Raw genomic sequence first — 11,921 nt, 5'->3', positions numbered from 1 at the left:
ACCTAGAGAAATTTCAGACTCGTTCAGGGTCGTTTGTAATGTCCTTTCTCGATTCCGTCGTTTTGTCCCGTAGCATCCTAATGCTGCATTAAGTCTCCTGTAGTGGGGTTTACCAAGTCCAATTTGGCTCAAAACAGACATGGATCACCCTTGCACTCATATAGGCTATCCAGAGAAATTTTGAATTCGTTTGGGATTGTTTGACATGACCTTTCCCAGTTATGGCGCGTTTCGGTCTTTAACTTTTTAATGCTTCTTGAAGTCTCTTGAAGTGAGATATACTGAATCTGAGTTGGTTTAAAATGGACGTGCAACACCCTTGCACCTGTACAGGCTACCCGAAAAAATTTTGGACTCATTCAGGATCATTTGTCACGTCTTTTCCAATTCCAACGTTTGGCCTTTAGCATCCTAATGCTTATTCAAGTCATTGGGTATATATGGCCTACAGCTTTTTTTTTTTTTTTTTTAATAATCCATGCCATCCATTCAACTATACGAATTTAGTAGTGACGTGTTTAAAAAAATTGAACATATATAATGTGAAGTCCACAGTTGACCAAGAAAATCCATGGTGGACAATGAATTAGGTGAATTTCATCGTGTACTAGGTGAATTTCACCTAGTAGGTGATTTGAGTACTAGATGAATTTCACAAAGTACTAAGTGAATTTGACTGTGAGATTGACTAAGTACTAGTTGAATTTTTTCACAATGAAAAAAATACATTCATTCTTCATTCTTACATCGCACAACTGTCGTTTTAGTGAAACACGAGTTCAAGAAGAAGAATAGTGCGGTGAAGTAAAATACGATTTCAAAATAGAATTGTGAGAATGATTGCAAAAAACATTTATGGACAAAACCCGAAAGATTCCAAATTTACCAATGTGACCGGTTTGAATCAATGATAGAACCCTAATAAAGATTACAGATGTAAAATTATAATAATTTAAGATTTCAGGAAGAAAAATGAAGAAAAGATGGGTTTTTGGGTATAACTAAAAGAAATGAATATAACCTAAGAAACAAGAGTATTTTTATTTAAAAAAGTTAATCTATACAACATAGGTTTAGAAATGAAAAGTAAAGTATTAAAGGTTTAGAAAGACTGCTCATTAAAAAATAAGTTTAAAGAAGTAAATTTCTCAAAATTAAAGGTATTACGGTAACAAACGCAATGACTGATGCAATTGCCAATCCGTAGTTTTTAAAGAAAAAGATTATATTACTTTCTTTATTGGATATGCATATCCTATTAGATGCTACCTTTTCACGTGGATGGGTCATAAACTCGGCTATAAAAAGGGTCAAAATGAGATTAGAATCACCACCATAGCAAGTAAAGAAAATGTCCCTAAAGTTCCTTTCCCTGTCCCCATTTTGCTCCATCGCACACCTGCGATGTAGAACTGAGCCACCAAGAGCCATGATCAATTTGCCTATGGCCAGCCACATCAGATGTGCCGTGGCAAATGAAGCAGTGGAGCCAACAATCATCCGCCGGAATGCAAATTACTCGCCATCCATTTTCAACTACGATTTTGTGCAATCACTGAAGAGCAAATACTTGGTGATACAACAAATTTTTATTTTTATTTTTACACACGCACTCACACTACAGAGGGATTTCACAGTATTGAAGAATCTGATTTCTCTACTTGCCAAAATCCTGTTTTCCTGTATTGTGATTGGTCCACATCATCACTTATATTGTCAGTACTATTGGATTAAATACAATGTGTGATGATGTAGCCCAATTAGATTGCAACAAGTAAAATTTTTCTGCTTTTGGCAAGCAGAGGATACGGATTCCGTGTTGAAACTCTTGTGAGTCTACTACCGAAGCATAAGGATGATTTCATGTCTTGTTTGCATCATTTCATGCACCATTCTTACTTCTTACTTGTACATCCATTGCACAGGGTGATAAGTGCATTGGGCACATTGAGCAACTGACAGAAAAAGCAAGGTGTTTGCTTGGAGAAGCAACCGAACCCTTTGCGCGACTTGAGTTGATTGATGTCCTCCAACGTCTAGGGTTGGCTTATCTCTTTGAGTCAGAGATCAGAGAAGCCCTGGATGCCATATCCAATGGCGAAAATGAAGTAAAGATAGACAAAGATCTAAATGATACCGCCCTACACTTTAGAGTATTTAGACAATACGGGTTCGAGGTTTCACAAGGTATATATATGGTTTATTGGTTTGATTTTCTTATGTTCTTATTTTTTGATGTATTATTGAATTGAATTGCAATGAGTAGACTAGTTTAAGGAGCATTTGGACAGCCCCCGAATTGCAATTTAGATGCAATTTAAAAAGTTATATTGTTTGGATGACACAATGCCTTTGACTTAAAATATTGTTTAAGAACTCAAAATATTATTTAAATCCTATTAGAGACTTGAATTACAATTTAAAAGGTCGAAGAGGTCATTTGAAAGTGTGTATTGGATGATAATCGATGTTACTAGCCAACATCAAAGTGGTTGGGTGAGTATCTTTGATGTGAAATGGAATCCAATTCACACAAAACCTTGTAATTCCAATTCAAATCAATTCCAATTTAACATGAATTCCATTGCCTATCAAATACATGCTCCCAAACAACCCCTCAAGTGAAAGTTACTATTTCAATGTATAGGCAACCAAATGTGAGGTCCATAAAATGGATGGCCCAAATACTATATTAGGTGGTTAGGAATCAAACATGGCCAGTGTGATAAATGGCCCAAAAGCTACCTCAGTGCAAATCAACCATTTTCTAAGTCATTGATTGAATGGTTTGGATTGTCCAATCACAATGATTGTTGTGAAGGATGTGCAATCAAAGGTGGGGTATACAATGATCAACGGTCAATATCTATGATCATACCTTTTCTAATATTAATATGGGCCGTCCATTTTGGTGACCATTGAACGGATGGTTAGATTCATTGGTACAAGTGTCTCCTAAGAGTTATTGTCAATTAAAGGTGGGAATTACAAGATAGTTCATCTATGTCAATGATTAAAACTTTCTTCTCCGATGATCAACTTCAAAATAAAAAAATAAAAAATATTGGCCATTGATCAAATGATTATAACCATTTATCAAATTTATGATCACCTGATTAAAACAATCGTTAAGAGTATGGTCAAGCAGATAATAAGAGCGCATGATATATGGTTCAGATAAATTATCGGAACTTTTTAATATAATCAATCTAGACCATTCATTTTCCTAAACATTGATCAGATGATCAAAATCATGAAATCAAAGTAAATCTTTAAAGTTATACTTAATCAAAGGTGGGACTTTATAAAAGGTCAAGATCAATGAATATACTTTTTTAGTATAATTAATCTGGACCATCCATTTTCTTGGCCATTGATGGACTAGTTGGAATCAGCAAATCAAAGTGGTTCTCGAGACTTATGGTCAGCCAAAAATAGGCCTACATCCAATGGTTAGCATCACCTGGTTAAAGTGGGTTGTAGAGAGTCATTGTCAGTCAAGTGTGGGGCCTACATGACTGACTTCCAGATCAACCAAATTGCATTTTATATTCTACAAGCTAAACAAATACGAAGACAATTTGCAATTTGATGTTGCGTTGGCTAACGCAGTTTGTAATTAAGTTTCAATTGCAAAATTTTCTAAACTTTAATAGTGCAAGTTGGTTGATGGCATCAACGGACCACTCAATCCCATTAACAAGTGTGGATCCCATCGACAACCCACTCAATTCCATTGAGAAAATCTCAATTTTTTGGCCTTTGCTCGCCGGATAATTTTTTAATCCAAAATGATCTGATAAAAGATTGCTTTGATCCCATTGATGGGCTGTTGATGACACTCAATTAGATCGAAGCTCCTAATGATTGACTTGCATAGTTTTATGGAATTGGGTTTTTATTTTTTTAATTCGATTTTATCCCTATTTTAAGGTTTGTAATCGAGGATTAAGGTATTGGAAAACATGTTTATGGCTTTTGTGAGCAAATGGATTTTTTGTATGGTTTTCAGGATTTATTCTCGGATTGGTAAGTTCTTCCATCTCTTGTAATACTGATTATTATAGTGGATTCGTTGTCGCTTTGTACTATTTTTTTTTTTTTTGTTAGGATTTTTTCACATAAACACTCGTGTTTTTTAAGTACTTAGTTTATTTGATCTCTTATTGTTTGATTCTAATTCGGATTGCTTCTGTGAGTCCTCCCAACATTCCTTTCATCTCCAACTTGAAATTAACATTGTTGTATTTTGGAGCTTAGTACATTATCATAATAACTATTACAAGTCAATTCAGTAGTGCATCTAAACATTGCATAAGGCCACATTTGGATGCACTAATGACGTAGGGAAGGATGTAAAAAGATAATGAGGAAAATCACCGTCTTCCTCAGGTGATAAAAACCTTGAATCCACGAGATATTTTCTTGAATCCATAAGAAAAAAAAAAAAGTAAATTTAGAATTTTATTAATCAATAATTGTCTAATGTGAATGTGTTTCAATTACACCATTAATAAAGAAAAAAAAATTCGTAATTATCAAAAATAACAAAATTCTAATTCTAATAAAAGTCATAATTCTAACAAAACTCTTCTAACGCCTAATTTCTAAAAATAAAAATTTTAAATAAACTTTTGCTAAAAACATCCCAGTATGATTACAAGTTATTTCTAAATAAAAAATAAAAATTTAAAACTCTAAAAATAGAAAAACACTACAAAAATCGGAATTACTGAAAATAATATTTTTCCTAAAATTTCATTTTTTAGTTGAAAATGCACGTTTTGTGGTGAAAGCGACAGGAACAACCCACTTCGTGAGTTGGTTCACCCCGGATGGCTCATTACGGTAAAAATTGATAAGTTGTGCGCTCGTAACAATGTTGGGATCAAAAGTTATGGTCAATTTACAATTCACCCTCTTTTGGTCCATCGATATGGCTATGAATGTACCTGTGCCACGTCCTACATCAACTAATGACGCTGGGATGAATGTGATAAAGATAACTACTCCGAATCTACGGAGCTTCTCTGGACTCCTCACAGAGACTTCTCGAATCCATGAGGAAAGAAAGCAGAAAATAGAAATAAATTCTAAGAAATTCGAAATTGATTAATGGATGAATAAAAACGAGTTCACAACCCTTTAAATAGGGGTACCAAGCAATGGAAAAGAAATTAGAATCAAACTACAACTCAAACTCCTAGAATCTGCGACTTACTATAAATAGTAAACTTACTATTTATAGATGGTCATGATGTCTACTAGTGCGTAAGGTTTTCTGCCAAAAATAGTAAGTGTCCTATTTGGCTTCACCAAACCGTTCTCCTAATTATTCTAAGCTCTTTTCACGTTGGGCGCAACTCCTAAAGCCCGACGGATGAAGAGTTATAATCAAACTAAAACTTACTATTTATAATAAAAACGAAATTAAAACAGGGAAACGACCGTCGATCCAGGGATTTTTCGCAATTCCGGGCTGCGCAACCCGGCGTAGCGGGGTTGGTTGGCTTCAGTAGCTCGTTCTACCCCAAAATCATATATTTTACGTTAGATAACTCATTCCGGATTGCAAGATACGCCCGATGTAAGGTTCGATGGTCTGGATCACTTCTGTCGTCGACCGGGCCTTTTCTGATCCATCTTGGCCATATAACTGTCAGCGACCCGCTCTACATCAACTAATGAATTGAACACCAATTCATGGGCTAGAGAGAAATAGACAAATTAAAGTCATATTCCTTTGCAAGTCCAACTTATTATTATTATTATTATTATTTATTATTTATTATTTTTACACACGCACACACACCCCACACACTCACGCTGGACCACCTATGGGTACTCGAACCCTTGGCCGGGAGTTGAAACTCCTGAGAGTCTACCACCCGTGCAAGAGTAAGGACCCCTTTGCAAGTCCAACTTGAGAACAACATGACAGTGATTCAGAGCCTTGTTACTCAAGGAGGTAGTTTCAATATGGTCATTTACTATTACTGACATAAGCAACTCAATTTCACAATGCATCCAAATGCATAGTAAGTGAACTAAATTTCCCAATCCAATTCAATAGTGTATCCAAACGCAGACTGAAATTTTGAGCAAAGCATTCATTAATTTGATGGTGTAATGTAACAGATGTGTTCAATAGCTTCATGGACGACAAGCATAGTTTCAAAGCATGCCTTAGTGAGGACATAAAGGGAATGCTAAGCTTATATGAAGCATCACACCTTGGATTTATAGGAGAAACTGTTTTGGATGAGGCCAAAGTCTTCACAACCAAACATCTCAAGCAGATCAAAGAGACAATGGACCCACACCTTGCTAAACAAGTACAGCATGCATTGGAGCTTCCCATGCATTACATGATACCAAGGTTATATACGAGGTGGTACATAGAGGAGGTATACGAAAAAGAGAAGAACATGAAGCCTTTCCTACTTGAACTAGCTACGTTGGACTACAACAGGTTGCAAGCCTTGTATCAGGGCAACATCAGAGAAATGTCAAGGTAAAAAGGCCATGTTCCTTTTTCAGTGTGTCCATTATATTGTCCTGAACATGACATGCACGCAGGTTCCTCTAGAACAATTAAATATCATCTCAAAATTCACATGCAATGGGTTGTAGGTTTTTTTTTTTCCTGGTATCTTGTTAGTACACCCACTGTCAGTTCATACTTCAGTGTTAGCCACCCCCACTAGGTGATCGATACCAAGACCTCAGTGCTGGGTTGTAAGTTACCATTCATAGGGGATGATTTGATAGGTTGTGGGTCCACCATGTTGTGTGTATGCCATCCAACCTTCACATCAAGTGATCGTACCAATGATGATGGTGTGAAGCGGATTGGCTGGTGTACCACACACCACCGAACTAGCTGGTGTGTTGAAGTCACAAAGTTCTCTGGGTCCGACCATGAGGTATGTGTTATATCCAAACCGTTTGTCCATTTGGAGAGCTAGTTGTAAAGCTTGAGCAGAAAAATAAGATAGATCCAAAGATCAAGTGTACCACACTGCAAAAAGTAGTGGGGGATTGAACGTCTACCATTGAAAGCCTTTTGGGGGTCATAGAAGTTTTGGGTCAATATGGTATTTTTTTTCCTCTTCATCGAGGTCTGTGTGAACTTATGAACGGCTTGGATGGAAAATAAACATTATGGTGTGTCCTACGAATGTTTTAACGGTGAGAATCATTCTCCCCACTGGTATTTGTGGTGTGGTCCACTTGAGCTTTAGATATAAATCATTTTAGGGATCATGCTCGATAATGATCTCACCAAATGGATGAACGGTGTGGATATAATAAATACGTCATTGTGAGGCTCATATAACATTGATCTCCTTTGAACCGCTCATTAGCTTGGAGTTCGAGTAGTGTCAGTGCTCATCTTTGCACGACACGTACAAACAGCAGCCAGGTGTGTGGTGTGTTGTACACCAACCAATCCTCTTTCATGATGATGGGACACCCTAAAATTCCTGTCTATAATATCATTATGTGGACCATCCTATAAAAAATAATGGAAAAACTTATAAATTTTAATGGTGTCCAACGTGATGGTTAGATCTGTCTTGTTTTTGAGGTGTCCTAATTTCATGGTGGAGTGACCCTTTTGAAGGAGTAAGATTCAGATCTTCTAGTCTCCGACTCTCTCTCATTATATTTTTGATCACTTGCAGGTGGTGGAAGGAATTAGGCACCATGGAGAAGCTGCCATTTATAAGAGACCGTGTGGTGGAATGTTTCGTGTTTGCTCTTGGAGTGGCCTTCCACCCACAGTACCAATACTCTAGGAATGAGGTCACAAAAGTCAATCAACTTATAACAATGATTGATGATGTTTATGACCTTTATGGAACGTTGGATGAAATAAAGCTCTTCACTGATGCAGTTGAAAGGTTGGTATATATCACTTCATTTTATTTCTATTAGGCAGTGTTTGGATCTACTTACAAATTGTGATTGGCTAGAGTTCATCAAGAACGGCTAGGATCAAGAGGGTCTCATGGTCATTGATCCATTAAAGGGAATTTTGATTTCTTAAAAAAAAAAGAAGAAGAATTTTAGTATTTCAACAAAAAATTCTTCCTTTTCTAAGGACTAACCATACTTTATAACTTGATGGATTTTTATTTTCAGATGGGATACAGATGCAATTGAAGATCTTCCAGAGTATATGAAAATATGTTATATGGTTCTTTTCAACACTATAAATTCGCTGGGTTATGACACTCTAAGAGATCAAGGTGTGAATATCATACCATGCCTGAGGAAACTGGTATTTTCCTACTCACTTCAATTTCAGTTACAATAGTTGGGATTTTATGATAATGAGCTTAAGGTGGAGCTTTAAGCTTGTGGTATGACCTGGGCCCTTGATCTAAAATTCTTGAAATGCGGCCCATCCAAAGCCTAATTTAGACCCATTTGTGGTTATCATTCAATGTACTGAATTCCAGACTAAATAAGTGGGCCAGGCAGACAACAAGAATTTGCAGTGCAGTATGAAATCTTGTGGGCCCCAGGTCAGTCGAACCCAGAAATGATCTGGGCCATTGCCACTCCTATTGTGGTGTTGTGATTTATAATGAAAATTTGTGTTATTTAGTGGGCAGATATATGTAATGCGTACTTAACTGAAGCGAAGTGGTACCACAGTGGCTATAACCCGACGTTTGAGGAGTATCTGAACAATGCGTGGGTGTCAATATCAGGGCCCATTGTATTGGCCCATGGGTATTTTTCCATGAGATTGAAGGTGACGGACGAAGTACTAGAATGCCTGGAGAACTATCATGATCTCATCCGTTGGTCTGCCATGACCGTCCGGCTTTGCGACGATTGGGGAACATCGACGGTAAGCAAGTGATACTTGTATGGAATGTTGATGTAAGTGGATAGGGCTATCATAGGCCCAGTTGGTCTGTTTCAGCATGCTTAGGCTGCATGTTGGGCTGTATGTCCCCATAGGCTTCAGTTTTGATATCATTCCTGATGAGACTCGGCCAAAACAGAGTCATGGGCTGGGGATGGGTTCACCAAGTTTGGGTTAGCCCAACAAAGTAAGCCCGGCTTGGGCTTACCACTTATCGGACCACTTGATTACTCTTCTAGAGCTAGAGCTTGGCACAGGATGACTCGACTTGGCAAACTCGCCTCATCCAACTCGTTCAGATCCAACTCGATCCAGACCGAGTAGGTGAGTCCATTCGAATCAAGTTGACTTCATCCAATCCGAACTCAAACCAAGTCGAGTTCAAGTTACCAGTAACTCGACTCGACCCAACCCAAAATCTAACTTGGTACTGACTCAACTCGATTCGAAAGTTGACTATATATATAACTCACATCTAATGTTTTAGATATGAGATGCCATGTTACTAATGGAGAGGCTGCAATTCTGTCAAGTGAGGCTAGGCTTTGAGTGGTGATTTCAGCCCGTGAATACCCACTGCACCCAACTCACCCTGACTCAGTACTTTGACCGGGTCAGACTTGGTCCGGATTAGTTCAGGCCAGACCCAGACTCAGATTGGAGTAGGCATGCTGGACTCGGTACCGAGTTGGTTCGAGTTCAGGTCAGGCCTATTTCAAAACTGAATCGAGTCTGTTAGAGTTAAGGTTGACCTGACTCGACTAGGTGCCCAGCTCTATCTAGAGCAATGGTATGGCTACCAACTTCAGAAGCCATACTGATAGCTACTCTTCTTGTAGTGACATTGTGGCATGCAGATTCATCCTGTGCACTAAATAGGTGGACCCCACATGTAGTGTGTCCTAAGCCCATAAATCATGGCGGTCCTGTCATTAGGTGGGCCAGACTTGCAAATCGACCATTGGCCACTTGGGAAAAGTAAAAAATAAAAATAAACTAATTAATAACTCCCTTGTTTGATTGTTGGCTAACATCGAATTGCCTATTTTTTTTATTGATACAGCATGAAATAGCAAGAGGTGATGTTCTAAAGGTTGTGGAAAGTTACATGCATGAAGCTGGTGTTTCTGAAGCAGTAGCTCGCAAACATGTTAGAGGTATGATTGATGAAACATGGAAGAAGCTGAATAAAGAATGCGTTGGTCATTCTCCATTCCCCCGACCTTTTATTGATGGCGCTATAGGCTTTGCACAAGTTGCTGAATGTGTGTACCAGTTTGGGGATGGGTTTGGCTGTCCACATGATGGGGCCAGGGCTCGGGGTAGGGTCATAGCTCTACTGGTTGACCCCATACCACTCAAGGAGATATAAGCCCTGTTTGGTTCATGTTAACCATCGGTTAGTATCTTACCATATAACTTTGTGGTTTGTATGTGAGCTTGATATGTGTGTTTTCCATGGAGGTGTGGTTGGAGGTGCGTGAATAAATGATTGTATCTATGTTACTTTTTAAATTAAAATTTATTAGAAGTCCCTTGATATATATTGATACGTCATCGTCTAATGGCTCGAGCTTTTAGAGCAAGTGGTTATTTGATATGATATCAGAGCAGAATGTTAAGTGTTCACTCCCGTGAATATTACTATACCCTTGTATAATATGTTTCCGTGCGGACTATCACATTAATGTTCCTACACACTTGTCTAGTATGTTTCCACTTAGAGTTTCATTTAAATCATATTAATTTTTTACTTCATTACTTTTAATAATATTCTCTTTTAAATATTTTTCTACCTTATTAATTAATGATTCCTTGTTAATGGTTTACTTGGAGGAGGAAGTTGGTCGTCCCTTCCTTTAGCCATACAAACGCGACCTAAGATGCTCTAGAAGTCGTTAAACTAAGCCACCCAAAATGTGGGTCCAATAGAAAGATCACCCAGTCAAAAATGAAGCTGGATGATTCATCAGGTAGGCAACATTTTTACGTCTACCCAGTTGGTGGATTCTATCTAAACGATGTAAACTATTCATTGTTTTCCTCCAAGGTGCCTCACCTAATAATTGGGATTGCTCATATTTGCATGTGATGTAGAACGTGTCGCAGGTACATTCCTAGCATGGTTGGACCAAAGGAAGGTGGACCATAAATTGATCGTAACTTTTGATCTGGGTATTGTTTTGGGAGGCACAACCAATCGCTCTTTACTAAAACGGGTCATCTAAGGTGAACCAACCCACAAAGTGGGTTGCATTTGTCCGTTTCGCGAGAAAATGCGCACTTTTAGCTCAAAAATGAAAATTTTTTTTAAAAAAAAAAAAAAAACTATTTTTAGTAATTATTATTTTTTAATAAATTTTTAAATTTTAGAGTTATAGATTTTCTTCTTTTTTAGAAATACCTTATAACCATGGTAGGACTCTTCTAACAAAAGTTTATTTGGTATTTTTATTTTTAAAATTAGATTTTAGAAGAGTTTTATTAGAATTAGGATTTTTGTTAGAGTTGGAATTTTATTATTTTTATTAATTACGAATTTTAGGGAGTTTAGGTTGGAGTTTGATTCTGAAACTTCTTTATAGTTTTGGTATCACTATTTTAGATATTATAAATTCGTTTTTATTACCTACCTAATGAAAATTTGAATTTTTAGAATTTATTTCTATTTTCTTATTTTCCCTTGTGGATTCGAGGTATCTCTGTGAGGAGTCTAGAGAATCTCTACGGATTCGGAGTAGTTATCCCCTAGAGGAAGATGATAATCGACCTCATCATGCCCATCCCTGCGTCAATTGGTATCAGAGCAAGGACTCCTCTCGAATCGATAGCAAATAACGAAAGTATGAAGGAAATTGACTAAATCGTGTTGAATGAGATTATCGAGGTAAACCCGAACTTTCTAGTTTTAATGGCTTATTATGTATAGAAGATTTTCTCAACTGGCTAGTTGAAGTAGAACGATATTTTGATTACATGGATGTGTCGGAACATTAAAATGTAAAATTAGTAGGTTCAAATTAAAATTTATTGTTTC

The 11,921-nt window shown here is 37.3% G+C and overlaps 1 protein-coding gene across 2 annotated transcripts; it reads left to right on the top strand.

Moving 5' to 3' along the window:
- The first annotated feature begins 1,342 nt into the window (after positions 1–1,342).
- LOC131256969 (alpha-terpineol synthase, chloroplastic-like) lies at positions 1,343–10,354 on the top strand. 2 transcript variants are annotated; one of them, XM_058258093.1, is made up of 7 exons: positions 1,343–1,573; positions 1,926–2,187; positions 6,139–6,514; positions 7,689–7,907; positions 8,149–8,287; positions 8,618–8,866; positions 9,948–10,351. In XM_058258093.1, the coding sequence occupies exons 1-7, from the start codon at positions 1,352–1,354 to the stop codon at positions 10,254–10,256; spliced, it is 1,776 nt and encodes a 591-aa protein (XP_058114076.1). In that variant the 5' UTR covers positions 1,343–1,351; the 3' UTR covers positions 10,257–10,351. The 2 variants fall into 2 exon arrangements, with proteins under 2 accessions (XP_058114076.1, XP_058114086.1); XM_058258103.1 differs by lacking the exon at positions 8,618–8,866 and having other exon boundaries at positions 9,948–10,354.
- Positions 10,355–11,921: the final 1,567 nt, after the last annotated feature.

This window comes from Magnolia sinica, chromosome 1 (genome assembly GCF_029962835.1).
Source record: "Magnolia sinica isolate HGM2019 chromosome 1, MsV1, whole genome shotgun sequence".
Lineage (NCBI taxonomy): Eukaryota > Viridiplantae > Streptophyta > Magnoliopsida > Magnoliales > Magnoliaceae > Magnolia > Magnolia sinica.
This window is presented reverse-complemented; position numbering and strand designations above follow the sequence as displayed.